Genomic DNA, 18,532 nt, shown 5'->3' on the forward strand with positions numbered 1-18,532 from the left:
CCCACTTTCCTTCTTCCAGCCCCCCCCCCCCCCCCCCCCCCCCACTTCCTTTCTTTCTTTCTTTCTGAGTGGGATTTCTTACAGGATTTATGACGCAGATACTTGAGCACTTATTTATATTTTATTTATTTATTTATTTAATTTCCTGAATGACGCAATCTTAAGGCGTAGTTATTTGTATTTACCTGTTTATTATTATTATTATTATTATTATTATTATTATTATTATTATTATTATTATTATTATTATTTATTTGTCAGGGGCTACCATGTAATAATGATTTGTACATCCTATAACTGTTTATTTACTGCCACTTTCCTTTCTTACATTTTTTTGCAAATCAGTGTGTTCTGTATGGTTGGACAAGGCGATAACCCAAGTCTGTACATGTGTACTGAGTGGACATGTTAAATATGAAATATCCACACATCCTTCACAGCTGGACTTAACTAATAAACACAAGACCTTTGATCAGAGTAGGCCTAATAAAACGTCATCAGTCTCCCTGATAGTTTGTGAATGCTATACCCAAAAAGTGGGATGATCCCAGTAGCCAGTTGCTGAAATTCTCATTTAGTCTGGAGTTTTGTCTCCCCCTTGTGTGGTAAATTGTATGTTGTAGAATGCAAAGCAACAAGAACTAACGCTAACAAAATGTCCACTGAAAAGTTGCCACTCATTCAGGTGTAAAGACATTTGTATCATGGGTTTAGCATTCACTGACATCAGGTAACATCTAGTTACATATTTTTTTATTTTCCCCATGAGATTTTTTTTTCCATGAGATTGCTAGCTTGGTCCTGTCTTTAGCTTTAACACCTTTAGCTCGCTCAGTAACTCAAGCCAGCATTGAATTTTTAGGAATCTCTTTAAATATTGTCTCCATACACACCAAATGTTAAATGATCTGAAAAGTTACCGTTTCTTGAAACGTCTCAAAGAGCAAATCTGTTTATGGGGTGTCAATAGATCATGCCCGGTCCTTGATTGTTTTCCTATAACAGCATGTCACGTTGTATTTTATTCCTCTCATACCACAGCAATTTGCCCATGATTGCAATTTTGAACATTTGTTTTGAATGTAATGGATGTCATTAAATTCTGCATTACAGTGTGCACTGATGGAAGTGAAGGAATGCAAGACTAGAACAGTTTGTGCTGAGGAACGTGTCTGAACCGCAGTGGTGACGGAAGCCAAACTCAATTGCTCAATTTCTCCTCAGGCTATATGTTTTCTCAGAGACATGTTTAATCATGCAGAACATCCTGATTCACAGAAACGACACACATGGCTAGAACATCTAACATTCCTTGAAATGAGAATTGAGACTTTCTCATTCAGTAAGCAATAACAAACAGCAATTTCATTTTTTTTTTTGCATTACCTTCACACACACACACACACACACACACACACACACACACACACACACACACACACACACACACACACAAACACAATACGATACGAAACTGTTAAATAAACTGGCACCGTATCTAATCTGATGATGGATAAACAAAATCTGATGTGATCTCATCACTCTTGAGATGTATTATTCAGAAATAGTTATTCAGAAATAGAGCTTCCTCAAGAGAAATCTGCATATGGCTGTGAAACATACATGTAACATCACCCTGCTTCTTGTTAAATCTAGAAACAAAATTCCTGTCAATCAATTAACCATGATCCTATGCTTTCTTGTTCACTCACTCGAACGTTCAGTGGCATCTTTGTGCTGATCAGGGTCACGGTGGATCCAGAGCCTATCCCATGGGCATAAGGCAGGAATACAACCTTGATGGTTTGCTAGTTCATCACAAGGCACCATACACACACGCCACACACAGACACACACAGACACACAGACACACAGACACACACACACACACACACACACACACACACACACACACACACACACACACACACACACACACACACACACAGATTCATTCACTGACACTTTGGACCAATTTATCTTAGCAAATCCACCTTGTGACATGATTGGTGGGAGGAAACCCACACGGACATGGATAACATACATATTATATCAAATCATATGGGAGTAAAATCTACTTAAGTAATACATTAATAAATAATAATAATAATAATAATAATAATAATAATAATAATAATCCCTCAATTTGAGGGAGCATGGTTATCAAGTTTGCCTCACCCCTCCAGGATTGAGGATTCGATTCCCGCCTCTGCATTCTCCCTGTGCTTCGTGGGTTTCCTCTGGGTACTCTGGTTTCCTCCCCCAGTCCAAAGACCTGCATTGTAGGCTGATTGCTATTTCCAAATTGTCCATAGTGTGTGAATGTGTATGTGATTGTGCCCTGCGATAGGCTGGCAGCTCGTCCATGATGTCCTCCGCCTTGTGTCCCCTGGGATAGGCTCCAGGCTCCCCGCGACCCTGTGTAGGATAAACGGCACAGAAAATGGATGGATGGATGGATAATCCCTCAACTTGTGACATGTTAAATGTTTTATTAAGATGACTAAATATGATTAATAATAGATACAGATTTTTTTTGTTCATTTGCATGAAACTGAATTAAATTAAGGCAATTTGACATTTAGGGGAGAAAATGGAATGTGGACAGAATTACATTTGACGAAATATTTTTTTATGAGATACTGTCTGAGGCCTAAGACCTGATCAACAGACCGCACTGTAGTAATTAAAAATTATTCTCATACCTCCTAGTGTTTGTCTATTTATCTCTAGTATTTATTAGTATTGTCTATTTATCTTTAGTATTTATCTCATATAAGAATGTTCTATTTGTCCTCAAAAATAATTCTGCTGCAAAAAAAAAAAAAAAAAAAAAAAACAGAGTATAAAACAATCTTAGAAGAATAAATAGATATTTCTAACAATTCAAGCATGGAAACCTATTCTAGTGGCTGCTTTATTCTGCCATCCTATTGTCCCATTCACTCCATTCCTGCACTAAAACTCTAAGGGTCATTCTTCCCCTCGGCTCACATAGTTACTCCTAAACACACACACACACACACACACACACACACACACACACACACACACACACACTTTCTGAAGCAGACATCCATTTTTTAATTACTCAAATCCGATAAATAAAAAAATAAATAAATAAATAAATAAATAAACATAGCACAATAGCGCCACCACTTGAAAAGCAAAACCCAAACAGAAACCTATATTCATCCAGGGATTAAAAAAGTTACCATTACAGAAAACACATCTATAATAAAACACTGTTAAACCCCTACCAAAAATTCCAAAAACTGTGTTGGAGTCCAAGTCTTACATTTTTCTCCCACAACATCTCAGTGAAGGAGTCATCATTGTGTCTTTTTCCTATAGAACAGAAGAGACTGAAAGGCTGGGGGTGGGCCTGGGGTTCGGACATACCAACCCTTAATGTATTCAGTTCTTTTGTAAGAAACAAATGCACCATGCAATAATAGGGTGAGAAAGGGGATAGAAAAAGAAGTACGAGGGAGGCACATGAGGCAACACGGGCTCCCATCTTCTAACTGGACAACCTGTGTCCATCTCAGCACCTTTGCTTTTTACAACTGGGTGCTTCTTCTAAAACCGAGCTTATGTAAAGCTCCCTCTGTTTATGCGTTTGAAAAACCAAGGAGGTTTCACACGTGGGTTTACATGTTTCCTGATTAGTGAGATGACAACACAGCGCTCATAACTGACGGGAGCAGGCAGGGTGATGAGATCAAAGTAGAATAAAGAGCAGAAGACAGAATGACAGGTAAGATGTGTTCATGAATTATGGTAGATTGTATGGAGCGCAAGTGCAACAGCAGATGACCTTTATTATTGTTTATATGAATAAAAATAATAGTGTGAGAAAAAAATCCAACTTTTAAAATACTTAAAATGCCAATTTTAATTATTATTTTAAGATACAGGTAAGGTCATGCTTTGTAAGTTAAGTTAGTTATACTTATTATACAAAAATACATTTTCTGAAAAGGTTTCAAATTAAAATGCTTTTTTAAAAAAAAAAAAAAAAAAATTTTTTAATTTACACTTACAACACCATTGTGGTTCATGTTCATTGTGTTAACAAAATAAATATATATATATATATATATATATATATATATATATATATATATATATATATATATATATATATATATACATATATATATATATACATATATATACATATATATATATATATATATATATATATATATATATATATATATATATATATATATATATATATATATATATATATATATAATTCCTAAAAAAATATTTTCTTAATTTCTTACCAATATTTGTAGTCCATAGCCAACACTATACCATCATTTTCTTCTTATTTTTTTTGCAGGCACAATTATTTAAATGTATTATAAACGTATAATATTTGACATGCATCAATATTTGAAATGCAGAGTGTTTGAGGGTTGGACAGACCAATACACACACTACACACATATGCTGTACATAACCAGACAACAGGTGTAGCTTCTGCATGTACAACATGGAATTGCAAAATAAATGCTTCATCAAATCTACAGTTATTGTATACGTAAGTTAATTTACATGCCTTAAAATACATACAGCACGATGTCCTGGGCTGGTCAGTGTAACTGATCAGCATATCAGTGGCATGAGAGAAAACAATAATAAAACCAGCAGTCATCTCTCAACATTTAAAGATGACAATAGAATACTAGAAAGGCCAGTTTCACTTATTCTTTAATCTTTTCCCTGTCTCACACTCTGATTCTCACCACATCCTGTAAAGAAGAATTGAAATGCAACACGTCTGTCTGAACAACAAGTTTGCACAGAAACCACTATTACACTCAGCTAGACGGAAATATTTTCTTTGTTCTGCAAAAGTATTACCGTGGCTCTACTGAGGTATCATTTTATGACCTTACACTCGTTTACACTCGTCTCTTTTTTAAGTATTCGTTATTAGAAAAGAGCTTTCAGCAAATATTTTGCATTACATTTCAAAGGACAAAACACTGACTTTCTGTCATCCTCAGAGTTGTGAACTACATCCAGGTAATTTGCATATCAATAGAGAGCCCAGAAAATCTCATTAAGGGGGTGTGTAACCCACTCCTGAATATAAATAACTTTCCCTTCATATTCCTTTCAAATGCTGATGTAACTTTTGGACTTTTGGATGTCTTTGACTCTGAATACAGCTGAACATTTTCAAGCACAGCAGCAATACATCTGTCTAGAATCGTGTATTTGTAAAATCCATCCATCATGTTCTATACTGCTTATCCTACACAGGGAGCCTGGAGCCTATCCCAGGTAATGTGGGGAACAAGTGGGGTGTTCCCTGGGGGTGGTGCCAACACATCACAGGGCACAATCACACCCATTCACACACTACGAATAATTTGGAAATGCCAACTGACCTACAACGCACGTCTTTGGACTTGGGGTGGAAACTAGAGTACCTGGCGGAAACCCTTGAAGCAAAGGGAGCACATGTAAACTTTGTGCACACAGAGCAGAGGCGGAGTTCAAAACCCCTAACTCTGGAGGTGCGAGGCAAATGTGCTAACCACTAAGCCACTGTGCCCCCGATTTGTAAAGTCATAAAGTGAACTTTTAGTATGAGATTGCTTCAAGGAGCCGATCCTAACAAATCTAAACTTTTAACAGACGTTACAGATATAAGTCTAAGAGTGAGGATGAGATGTAATACCTCTCACTGTAATCTACAGCACTGTGATAACTATGTAGCTATTAGTATTCAGTTAGATTGTATCATTCCTTGGTTTCTTGTGTACTAATTTACCATAATTAATGGGGCGGCTGTGGTTCAGGTGGTAGAGAGGGGTGTCCACTAATCGTACGGTTGGCGGTTAGATTCCTGGCCCACATGACTCTACATACTGAAGCGTCCTTGGGTAAGACAATGAACCCCAAGTTGCTCCCGATGGCAAGTTAGCGCCTTGCATGGAAGCTCTGCTACCATTGGTGTGTGAGTGTGTGTGTGAATGAGTGAATGAAACACAGTGTAACGCGCTTTGGATAAAAACTCTATATAACTGCAGTGTAGCATTAGAGATAGATGGTTAAAAAAAAAAAAAAAAAAAACATTAATTAACTTTAACACAAGTAAAGAATTTGAAGCTGCATTTTCAATTCAATTCAATTCAATTTTATTTGTATTGCGCTTTTTACAATGGTCATTGTCTCAAAGCAGCTTTACAGAAACATATAAATACAGGATACAGATTTTAAGTGTGTGGATTTATGCCAGTTGAGCGAGCCGGTGGTGACGGTGCCGAGGAAAAACTCTTTAAGATGATCTGAGGAAGAAACCTTGAGAGGAACCAGACTCAGAAGGGTAGCCGTCCTCATCTGGCTAACAACGGATAGCGTGAAAGCATTAATTAAACCATAAATACGACCAAAGTATTTATTTATTTATTTATGAGTCATTTCACTTTTACTTGAGTAAAGAATTTTGGCACTCAGTTATTCCGTACTGTTCATACTACAGTTCAAATGGAATTTTAGGTACTTACTAAAGAATTCATGAAGAAATCATAACACATATATAACTTGCTAAATAAAGCACTTGTAACACTTACGGATGCCCCTTGATAAACTCAGACAGGATTTGATTACTAGGGGCCTAAATTGAGACTTCAAACTAAAGTATATGATTTTATATACAGTATGATTCTGTCCTGTATGTGATTGGTATATCTATTTTTCCTACAGAGCAGATGACTTTGGAGATAAAAAGCCATTATTGAAATTGATATGATGGGTAGTATCAGTCTGTTCATTCTGCTGCTCCACTATGCATCCATGTGCTGGGCTTTCCTGCCCAACTTCTGGTCTCGAGTGCTGACATTGTCGTGGGACTCTTATACACACCAGTATATGACAGAGCAGGCTCTGCACAACGTCACCTTGGAGACTATTAAGATGATGCCTGACCACTTTGGTGGCCAGGAGCAGGTACGTACTGCAGGACAATGGCACTTAAACCATTGATTAATTGATTAATTGACATCCTATTGAACTACATATTTTTTTTTTATTATTATGTAGTAATATAACTGTAAAATTCTCAATATGTACAGTATAGTATCTTCCGCTCCATTAAAATAGACACACATAAACTCTTCCCAATCATGAGGATTCTCCTGAGGGCCAGTGGGTGTGCAGGTGGAAGTGTAAAAGCTGGGAAGGAATCTAACAGAGACTAAAATAACCATTTGAGTAGAGAGAGAGTGTTCAATGTGATGCTCACTCTACCATTTAACCATGACCATTATACTGTGATGCTTTGAGGAATCTCAGCCCTGAACATCACCTCTGTAATTAAACAAATACCCATTTCACGGTCTAAAAAACATGTTTAGTATTGTTCTATTTTCAGTAAAAGTTTAATAGGGTTATTTTTTGGCCCAAATAACTGTGATTGTTGTGTTATTGACATTTGAAATGGTAAAATGTCCAATTGCTTAAAAAAAACAAATAAACAAACAAACAAACAAAAAAATTATTGTCTGAATACCAATATATATTTTTGTCTCCCTGGTAGTCCATTCTTGGATGCATACATATTTGTTTGTATATGATGTGTTGTTTTATATAATAAGGAAAGCATACGGTCATTTCCATAAGTATTGGCACCCTTCAAGTTAGACTACTTGATGACAAATTGCTTTTTGAGCAAACGAGATAAAACAAAAACAATACTAGATAAACAATGATGAGCCCTAATCTGACAGTACAATACAAACAAACAAACAAATAAAAAAAAAATTCTGTAGTGTCATGTGCTTACTTGTGTTAAAATCAGGTTGACCTAGGTCGGGCATTTTGGAAATCCATGGGTGAGGTGGTCAGCGCCAATGCTGCAATGGACTTCCTGAGTTCTACGCGTTCTGACCCGGTGTATCACTTTGACTCAGAGAGAGTAGAAGGAAGCACAGAGATTATGCGGGACTTCTGGAAGCAGGCAGTTCTGTTAACTCGGAAGAAGGATTATCAAGGTGCGAGATATATCCTGGGACAGCTCCTCCATGGCTTACAGGTACAGGGATTCAATGGGGCATTTCATTACACATGGCAAAAATACACTGAAAGTTAGCAAGTATGCTTCAAACTCTGTAACTGAAATGAGATCCACAGCAGAATTTAAATATGGCACATAAAATAAGATTTAAAAGTATTAAAGAAGTACATTACTATGTTTTAGTATTAAATATGTGACAAACACTGTCCATTAACTATACTTCTTAATCAAAATCTAAAATGCAATTAACCAAATAATATTTTATGTGTGGTTATGTGTGTGTAGGACTTTTATAGCCACAGCAACTGGGTGGAAATGGGACAGCATACTGAATACCTTCATCTGTTGCACCCCAATGAGCCGGCAGTACCTATAGCTTCAGGTGAGCTGCACAACATGTACAATGAGCTAAACTATAGGACAAATGCAAAAAAAAAATATGGTCGATACATAGGAATACGTAGAGTATAACAATTAAACTCAGCTGTTAGCAGTGTACATAGCAATCTGACACCACCTGAATACTCTAACGTTTGGTTTCAGAGGACACGCCTACCTGTGCTGCATGTCATCAATTCAGTTGCTATAATAATTTATTGGAAGAGCTTGTCAGGGGTTCACCAGAACCTCTTCTGACCACTGGATATTTCAGCACTTACCCAGCCAAACCTATAGGTAAGTTCACTCCTAAAGGGCCAGACTCAAAGCCACAGACCTGCAGTGTAATGATAGTATCAAGCAAAATTACATTACCACATTTAACCTCTTACTTATTTATATTTAAATGCCAAGAGACTACAGATGGAACAGTTAAAACGGCAACCTTGGTTTAGTTTGCTACCAAAATTAAGGCATAATTCATAATAGTTTTATTTGAGTGTTGTAGATATTGTAGAAATTTTCATAGTGTGATAACTGAGTCTTAAAATAGCACTGTTTCACAGTATCAACCGAGCTGTTCAAATCGTTTTCAATGGTGAAAATGAAACACAAAATTGGTATTAGAACTATACGTCTCAGAATGACTTTGCTATAAAATCTCTTCCATTAAAAAAACAACAAAAAAAAAAACCTAACCCACATGGCTGTGTGCAGCCAAAAATACAAAATTGTTTCGTTTTATTGCGGTCAGTAATGCCAAGTTCTTGATAGTTGGGGTGTACGATAAAGTTACGAATATGCAGCAGAGGTAGCTACTGTACGTAACGTGTTTATAAAAGTAGTGGATTGTATACCTAAAGGGTTTCCAGTGCAGTCGACATGCTGTAGTGTGATTTAGGGTTGTGACATTTTTGGTGTCTTTTAGGGAAGTGCAGCCATGGTGGTATACTGGACAGCAGTCGTCACCACGCAGCTGAGGGTGGCATTAATAAGGACAGCACGTCCCCTCTCTTCTCGCCACACCACTTCCTTCATAAAGAGGCTGCGCAGCTTGCTTCCAAGGCAACTGTTAGAGTGCTCCAAGACCTCAGAAATGAGGTGGGACCCATGAGCTTCCTCAGGTCAGAGGTCAACCTAAATTACACTTCCATAGACTTTACAGTGATATAACCCGAGAAAGTAGTTCCAGTTTCATTGAGGCTGTAAGTCAGAGAACTAGATTAGTACAAAAACTAAATGTAGTGTTTATTTATTTATTTATTTATTTATTTATTTATTTTTTACCTCCCTTAAAGATATTAATACAAAAAAAATTAGCTTGTTAGAAAGAAACTGCAAAATTCTGAAGATTTTCCCCTGTCTGAAAAGAGCTTAACTTCAGACTGTTAGCGTAACACCGCATGCTAGAATAGCATAGCATCTGACGTAGCATGTTAAACTAAATGCCTCCTCAAAAAAACTTCACCATGTCAACAGTTAGTTACACTCTTCAAATTTTTTCCTTTAATTTTTTTTTTTTAAATAAACACTGCCTTTAATTAAAGTGCTAACAACAGGTGTAGAAGTTCTTTCAGGGCCTTTTCATGTGTTATGAAAAATAACCGAGGAACTTTTGGATTATCTGTATATTTTTTCAGATTCCTCAGTGTCAAACAGCCTCCAGCCCTGGTGTTTGTCATAGACACGACAGGTAGCATGTTTGAAGAGATCACAGCTGCTCGTCTCCGTGCCCTGTCCATCATTCAGGCACGAGCGAGGAATCATGAACCTGGGCTTCCTGGCACCTTCCTGCTCATCCCTTTCCATGATCCAAGTAAGAACAGAGACACTTTTTTTTTTTTTGAAAGGTAACAGAAACATCAGAGATTGCCATGGAATGGGACATACAACAACCAAAGAAAATCACTTGAAATGTATGTGTGTCTGTAATGCTAAATAAAAGTGGTCATTTTCAGCTGTAGGTCCTGTTTTGGAGACAGACGACCCCAATGAATTCCAGCAGTTCATGGAGAATTTAATGGCTCTTGGTGGAGGAGATGAACCAGAGATGTGTCTCTCTGCTGTTCAGGTAAGTCTATAGAGACAGAGGACCAGAATTTTTCAAGCATCATAAGAGGAATTTGATGAATGGTAATGTATATGAATAGCAATGTTTCTTTGCAGATCCATAATGGCGCCATAATATGTGTGTCTCTATTTCAGCTGGCTCTGATCCATAGTCCACCTCTGTCTGAGATTTTTGTTTTCACTGATGCATCCCCTAAAGACAGCCACCTGTACAGCACTGTCAAAGCTCTCATTTTAGAAAAACAGAGCAAGGTAAAACACACAGTCACAAACATGAATACACATGAACACCCACATCATGAAAACCTCCACCTTTCCTTCACCAGGTTACCTTCCTGTTGACTGACGACCCAAGTCATAGAGAGAGAGTGATGAGCAAGAGGAAGAAGAGAACAACCCTATCTCCTGACAGATTCTCTCTGTACTCCTCGCTGTCCTCCTTATCTGGAGGGATGACCATCTTCACCACTAACAGGGATATCCATAAAGCTTCAGCCATCATGGAAGACAGCACCACTTCCAGCAAGGTATTCAAATGAAATCTCCAGCAATATGAGTTTCAATAAATCACCTCAATAAATTACATAAATACATGCAATTATTTCTGTTTTTGTACTCACCAGTATGAAAGTCAGCAGGTTGTGTATATGGTTGGGTCGGGTTTATTTTCTGTTCTCCTCCTCAGGTGACTCTGTTTCATGCAGAAAGTGAGGCAGATTCATCACACTCCTTCACTATCGACCAAGCAGTAAGATCCGTCAGGCTCCATGTTGCTGGAAAACTCACACACTGTGTCCTCATCAACCCTAAAGGTACACACACACACACACACACACACACACACACACACACACACACACACACACACACACACACACACACACACACACACACACACCAATGGTGTTTAACATTGCAAATGACAAGCATGCAAAGGCAATTTTACACTTTCAAAATACATGCAAAAGGCCCCCCAACTCCCCCCTCCTAATATATGACCATATAAACAGTAACAACAATTTTTTTTTTTTTTTTAAATGGCAACATCAGGAGGTAACAATACAATAATCAACTCAAAACTTCTCAAATAACCAAATAGAAAGATAAAATATATCTCTAAAGCAAATGAAACATTATCACACCTCGGCACTTGACTTGAGTCAAATCATTTGCTGCTAATGTCGATGCATGAAGTTTAAATAAATAAATGAATGAATAAATAAATAAATAAATCCCATGGAGTTAGTTACAAATGTAAAAATGGACAAAATTATGAATGAAAAAGGAGTAGCTGTGTACATATAACCGACATGAACAAGACAATATTATTACTAAGTTATTTGTCTGTGCATGAAAAGCCTTATGATACCTAACTTGGTAAAATTATTTTAATAACCTATAATGCAAATGGCATTTTCATGTAAAAAGTTTTTACATGAAACTTTATCACGTTATAGAAATATAGGCGGAGGCAAATTCAGACTGTAAGTAAAACGTTTAATAAAGTATCCAACAAAGCACAACACAAGACTTACATGGAACAAATATGAGCATATACAGCATATATATATATATATATATATATATATATATATATATATATATATATATATATATATATATATATATATATATATATATATATATATATATATATATATATATATATATATACACACACACACACACACACACACATATATATATATATATGGAGACAGAGCAAGCAACGCAAGACAACTCCTGCAGTGCAGAATGTGACTATATATACACACACCAGTGCTAATGAGCTTGGAGACAGGTGACATGGTGCAGTGGCTGATGGGAAATGTAGTTTCTAGTCCTTCTCCAATATTACATGACAAACTTGATCATGAAGACGAGTCGAAATGAAATATTCTAGTGGAAGTTAGTATCTTTATAATGAAACGGATATCAGTTTATTATTTAGATATTCGTTTTGTGATATTAGTTTGTATACAAATTTTTAACCTTAAAAAATATTTGTTTTCTGATTAATTGTGTACTTTACTTCATTTGTCAGGGAAAATCAAATCATAGGGAAACCTTTATTTTGGAAAAAAAAAAAATCTATTTAATCCTAACATTTCATTGGACTCCCTATATAATTGCATGTGCATGCATGCCAACAAAATGTCTCTGTCTCTCTGTCTCACTCTCTGTTAGGTGCTCGTCAGTCTCTTCTTAGTGAAGCAGGTCCTCTGGGTGAGCTGGATCAGTCTGACGGTCTGTACCGAGTCAGGCTTCTGCCGCCTATAGACCCTGGCCACTGGCAACTCAGCGTCACATCCCATGGACCTATCACATTTAATGTCTTAGGTAAGTGGCTCTAAACAACTCTCCAATCAAGGAGCACATTTCAATACCTTATAACATTTTCACTCTATAACATTTTCTTTATTTTCTTTGATCACAAACCGCTTTATATATAAAACAGTAAATGAATATTAGGTAACAGTTTACAGATAAACAAAACAGAAAAAAAAATTATAATAAGCATTCATAAATCCATATATCTTAAAGTGCACCTATTATGGTTTTGAAACGTGCCTAATTTTGGTTTAACTCTCATACAAGAGATTTACATGCATCCGAGGTCAAAAAACACTTTAACGTGCTCATAATTTAAACTGCAGCATTACCCATTTTCCCCCCAGTGTCACAAACGACTCGTTAAATGATCCGTTCTAAAGGATTCATTCTAAACGACTCCTTTCTGAGAGCATACTCAGATGTCCCAGTCTGTTATGATTGGTCTACCGCTGTCAGCGTTTCAAAAAGGAAACGCCCACTACTGTAACGAGTTTCAGCTCCGTCTGTCAGCGAGCAGCCGATGAAGACCAGAGGCGGGGTTTATTGTTACAAACCTACGTAGGTTAGTACAGGAAGTAAAGTCTGGAATCACTAATGACTCAATTCAGCTGTTCAGAATCGATTCCTTCTTTTGGGAATCAATAACTCTGTTTGTCATGCGCTTTGATATTTGAAACTTTGCAGACTTTTTACATTCACAAATAGCTCTATAACACACTACATGAAAGGGAATATTTGAAAAACCATAACAGGTGCACTTTAAATTAAAAGGGAGACTAAATTGACTGAAGTGAATTTTGGACATTGCATTATTTTGGGTTTTGGAAATGCAAATCTTTTTTCTCTAGCCTTTTTGGGGGGGGGGGGGTACTTTTCATAAGAAATGAAGGGACTATAAACACGGCACTATTTCATTTAAATGGTAAATGCATAAAGGTGAATCAGCATGTGATTTCTAGATGTCATTCACACTACAGTAAACAAAAGTATCCTAATTATAACGATATACTTTAAACATACCATTACCAAAAATTAGGAATTGTTATAAATAACACAGAATTTATGTTTTGTCTCCTAGGAGAAAGCACATTGGACTTTTTCTATTACTTTGCAGTAGAGGCAAATGAGACTCACCCAGGGCTACGGAGAGTAGAAGGCAGTCCTATTGCAGGTAAGCTAAGTTTGCTTAATTTTGATTAAGCATGGAGTTTGGGGAAATGACTGAAATAGCCCATACACCAGACTAATGAGGCATTTTGTTTTTTATTCAGATATATTTTTCCAACTATGTGTACACATGGAAAAATGCAGCTAAACTATAAAATCTCAGAACAGAGTAAATGATATAGATATAGATTTATTAGGTATAAGAACAAAATGTCCCAAAAAACAACAACAACAACAACAAAAAACCACACCATAACATAATTTCATCGGTTACAAAATTTTTTTCTCACACATTTTTTTTTCTCTCAATTTCTCTTCAGGTTTGAGTCTTTTTAAATTTATTTATTTATTATTATTATTATTATTATTATTATTTTTAAAGAGTAACTTTGGAGAATTATTTTACAGGAACTAATTCAATAAAATATGCTCACATACGTTTCATTGCTTTTGAATTTTGTCACCTCCTTCCTCCTCAATAGGTGTACCAGCATTTATAGTGGTGGCTATAACAGGCCTGTCCACCAATGATGAAGCCACTTTCAGTCATGTGACCTTGCTAGGGTCCAATGGGGAAGGGTTTCAAAAGGTATTACTGAATTCTACAACTTCCAATTGGTCAGGAGAGGAACTGGTCGGCTTCGTTGAGTCAGTTCCCAGGAAGCCTTTTAGTGTGTGTCTCTGTGGAAAAGACAGAAGTGGGAATGAGCTTGAGAGAGTTTCCACTGAGATGGTTCAGCCCACACATGTACATATTATGGTAAGTCTCCATATGGTACACAATTTCACTCAAAATCCTTATTTAAAATATACAATCAAGGTCATAATTGTGAAAATGTCTTTGTGTTTAATTAGCTTAATGGGATAATCTGAAATATTGAGATAAATATCGAGCTAAAGGAAAATATTATATAAATGTAACCTTTTAATTGGAGTACATTTATTGTAAGAACATTATAAAAACCTTATCAATGTGGCATCGTCCTGTTAGTTCATGACACCCGATACTGTAATCCTAACAAGGTTCTCAAGGTGGAAAAACAGTCACATGACATCACAGAATCTCATCTTGTCTCATCTTACCACAGATGCTGGTTGCAGTAAAACTCACAGTAGTGTTTAGCAAATTCTATGTTCAAAAACATGCTTCTGTTTGTGGTTAGATGTCTTTGGTTAATTATTGCTACAACAGTGGATATGGGCACTTTCAGGCATGTGGATATTATTTGTATTTGTCTGATTTTATGAAGGTCAACATACTTCAAGGTCATGGACCTCATATTTATATTTCATGGATGACTGCTTAAGAGCTGTTAAACATTAGGTGACCTTAACAGTGAAATGCAAATGAAAACATACTGGTTCGTGTACATTTTGTATACAAATCACTTGGGATATGAATAATTCTTACTTTTATTTATTTATTTATTTATTTTTTTAAAAAATTACATTAACTGGAGGTTAGATTTCTCTCATATTTTCAGTGTGAGCTTAAGCTAATTAACCACAGAGACATTTTTAAATATCCTCTTTACCAAGGGTGCCAATAATTCTGGAGCTGACTGTAAATAAATATAACAACAAAATCTCTCTCTCAGGTGCTCTCAGCACCTCATCTTCTTCCAGGTCATCACTCCACAGTATTGTTTGAAGTGTTTAACCATGGTCCTGAACGCCATTTCATAGTGACTGCTGAAGATGACCGTGGCTTCCTCTCGCATGGCAAACACCAAAGGTGAGACCTAATGGTGGTAATGATGAACAGAAATGAGCTGAAACAGGTTTACACTAATGTGCTCAGTCTCAGACATGATCATTTCTATAGTAATAAATAATTCACACTTGTATGTCGAGTTCTCCACATAATAATGTTGAGTTCTCCAAGACTAATAATACAGAGGTTTAAAAATGTGGTGTTATTTAACAACGGCTGATATGGTAATGAGTTTTTCTTTAAAAGCTCTGTAACCTCTTAACTAGTTTGGACTGAGCAGCTAATACAGAAGATTCATGCTAGTTACGCTACACACAGGTATAAACACTCACTCATTACCGGTTTGTTCTGTGCGACTCCTCTTCTCTTGCAAATCCAGCACTTGACCACGCCATTGCTGCCACAACACGTATGCCATTTTGTACTCAAAAAAGGACAGGATCAATCAGGAACTATGGAAGCATTTTTATCTAAACTTAAATGTGCACAAATTCTTTCTTGAGCTTTGACACCTTATTTCATGAAGCTCAAAACATCCTCCTACTCGCTTTTAATTCAGCCATGTGTTTTGCAACATGGCTCTGTTCTCCTGCAGGTTGTTTATAAAAGAGAGAGGATCTGTGAGGGAGGAGGTCAGGCTGATTACTCCGTACTCCACCCACGCAGGTCAGACACTTACAGTGACCCTTACAGTCCAGGCACATGACTCATCAGATGCCAACTATGCTGTTGTATATCTTCTGGTTTTACCAGAGGTGAGAAAGACAAATATATTGAAAATATATACAGTACAATTTAGTAACCTATAGTATTTTAATAGTATAATATACAAAATATTGCTAAATGCAATATACAATTGTTTATATATATATATATATATATATATATATATATATATATATATATATATATATATATATATATATATATATATATATATATATATATATATATATGATTCTGGCAAATAAACCTTTTTGTCCACCTAGGAGCCTGACATGTCTCCTCCATCATGTTCTGTGATGCAAGTGAAGGCAGACTGTCCTCCTCTTTCTCAGTGCTTTCTGGGTAACTGGAGTGTCTACCTGACCTTGAAGGACAGGGGTCACTCTGGCTTGGCAAGCATACAACTTGCTGTAGGACAGGGCACCCTCATGCTACTCCATGACGAGGCCATTGGGGAAAATGACAACTCTTTGATGCAGCTCCCTGAGGAAACATATATAAGTCCCCTGAAGCAGCTCCACAAGGAAGCAACAAGGCATCAGCTGCACAGACACTCAGCACGGCTCAAGCAGACAGCCCACAGACTAGCAAAAGTCAGATTAGTGCATGGTGACCCTCCAGTAAACATTAGTGAGTGGGCAAGGAGAAAGCACATAATGCTGCATTATACTTCACAGTGCTGTGTCCCTCAGGCAGAGCTGCTTGTGTGGGATGGAGCAGGCAATATGAGGAACTGCAGCCTGACATCCAGCCAACAGAGGGCACTGAGAGAGAAAAACAGTGCAGCGAATGGGATTGCACATACACTTCTAACGCTTGTTTTATGGACCTTGTTAGGATTGGACACAATTTGTGCATAGCAAAGTTTGAAACTCATCTCGAAAGTGCTTTAAAATAAGTGAAATAGATAAAACAGGACAATGAATAAACAGTGTTGGATTTTGAAGAAATCATTTTGAATATTTTGTGGCATGGTGACCTAACGTGTAGTGTTGCTCCACAAGCTCCATCAGCTCCACGGTCACTGGTTTCTGGGCTTCTTCACATCTTCTCCCCATGGGTTTCCTCTGGGTTCTCTGGTTTCCTCCAACCTCCCAAAAACATGCCAGCAGGATAACTGGCTACATTACATTTCCCCCAGGTGAAAATATGTCTGCATCCCATCCAGGGTGTATTCACCCTGTGTTACTTGAATACGCTCAAGATGCATCCTGACCCTAACCCGGAAAAAGCGGTCACTCAAGATGACTGAATTTTGAATATTTTACAGACACTTATGATTTGAATATGTCTGTGTAGATGTGTTAATGGACCACTCAACAATGAATTATATTTATAGCCATTAACCAACGGTCATCGACCCTGTTCCTGGAGCTCTACCTTCCTTTAGCTCTAACCATAATCATGCCTGAATGACCATCTAATCAATGCCTTAAGAAGTTCTTGATCAACTAAAACAGGTGTTTAACAGATTTCACGTACAACCCAAATAGATTTTGGTTGTAGATGAAACCTGCAGGAAGGTAGATTTCAAGGAAGAGGGTTAGTGACCACAGCCATGAACAAAATACATATGTATAAAAATATCTATAAATATGTATTATTGTCTTTACATTTCGTACATAAAACATTCCACCCTGTTATTGATTATTTTCTAATAACAGCACACCCTAAGTGTTTTATTCCACTTGCACCACAGCAATTTGCCAACAATTACACTTTTTCTTCGTTGATAAATGACACGTTGTACTTTTTAATTGTACTGTACATAGTTACATTTAATGTTGTGGAATGTCCGGAAGATAAGGTAGATCCTACCATCACTTACATTATAGCAGCTATAAACAATTGTTCCATCATCCTCTCCCTCCCTCTCTCTCTCTCTCTCTCTCTCTCTCTCTCTCTCTCTCTCTCTCTCTCTCTCTCTCTCTCTCTCAGCTTCATAACAAGCTGGGATATGCAGAAAAATAATTTCATTGTGCTGTAATGTATATGTGACAAATAAAGGCTTCTTCTTCTAGTCAACAACTACTGACCAATCATATTTGAGAATTCAATTGTGTTGAGGTACAAAATGAGAACGCAAAATTTTATCATGTAAT

General features: G+C 36.8%; 1 protein-coding gene and 1 long non-coding RNA gene across 4 annotated transcripts; one reads left to right on the forward strand and one right to left on the reverse strand.

The window, feature by feature from the left end:
* Positions 1-3,525: 3,525 nt before the first annotated feature.
* Positions 3,526-18,458, forward strand: vwa7 (von Willebrand factor A domain containing 7). Of its 2 annotated transcripts, XM_017465767.3 has the most exons (17): positions 3,526-3,760; positions 6,733-6,975; positions 7,826-8,059; positions 8,327-8,423; positions 8,585-8,716; positions 9,348-9,543; positions 10,060-10,235; positions 10,378-10,490; positions 10,625-10,741; positions 10,816-11,016; positions 11,175-11,301; positions 12,677-12,829; positions 13,902-13,994; positions 14,473-14,750; positions 15,589-15,725; positions 16,300-16,459; positions 16,694-18,458. In XM_017465767.3, exons 2-17 carry the CDS (start codon positions 6,775-6,777, stop codon positions 17,288-17,290), a joined length of 3,012 nt encoding a protein of 1,003 aa, XP_017321256.3. In that variant the 5' UTR covers positions 3,526-3,760; positions 6,733-6,774; the 3' UTR covers positions 17,291-18,458. The 2 variants fall into 2 exon arrangements, with proteins under 2 accessions (XP_017321256.3, XP_053534110.1); XM_053678135.1 differs by lacking the exon at positions 3,526-3,760 and having other exon boundaries at positions 6,364-6,975.
* LOC108264338 (uncharacterized) lies at positions 11,210-16,315 on the reverse strand. 2 transcript variants are annotated; one of them, XR_001812385.3, is made up of 5 exons: positions 16,044-16,315; positions 15,602-15,732; positions 14,429-14,671; positions 12,667-12,808; positions 11,210-11,295 (listed from the first exon to the last, which is right to left on the reverse strand). It is a non-coding gene; the product is annotated as an uncharacterized LOC108264338 (long non-coding RNA). The 2 variants fall into 2 exon arrangements; XR_008393931.1 differs by lacking the exons at positions 11,210-11,295; positions 12,667-12,808 and having other exon boundaries at positions 14,592-14,671; positions 15,526-15,732.
* Positions 18,459-18,532: the final 74 nt, after the last annotated feature.

Source organism: Ictalurus punctatus, chromosome 4 (genome assembly GCF_001660625.3).
Source record: "Ictalurus punctatus breed USDA103 chromosome 4, Coco_2.0, whole genome shotgun sequence".
NCBI lineage: Eukaryota > Metazoa > Chordata > Actinopteri > Siluriformes > Ictaluridae > Ictalurus > Ictalurus punctatus.

What these genes read in the sequence shown, in the direction of transcription:
- vwa7 (XM_017465767.3), top strand. Translation starts at nt 6,775, where the DNA reads ATGATGGGTAGTATCAGTCTGTTCATTCTGCTGCTCCACTATGCATCC. An exon ending in GGCAGTACCTATAGCTTCAG is followed by an intron (nt 8,424 to 8,584) that starts GTGAGCTGCACA and finishes GTTTGGTTTCAG; the next exon opens with AGGACACGCCTACCTGTGCT. An exon ending in TGTGTCTCTCTGCTGTTCAG is followed by an intron (nt 10,491 to 10,624) that starts GTAAGTCTATAG and finishes TCTCTATTTCAG; the next exon opens with CTGGCTCTGATCCATAGTCC.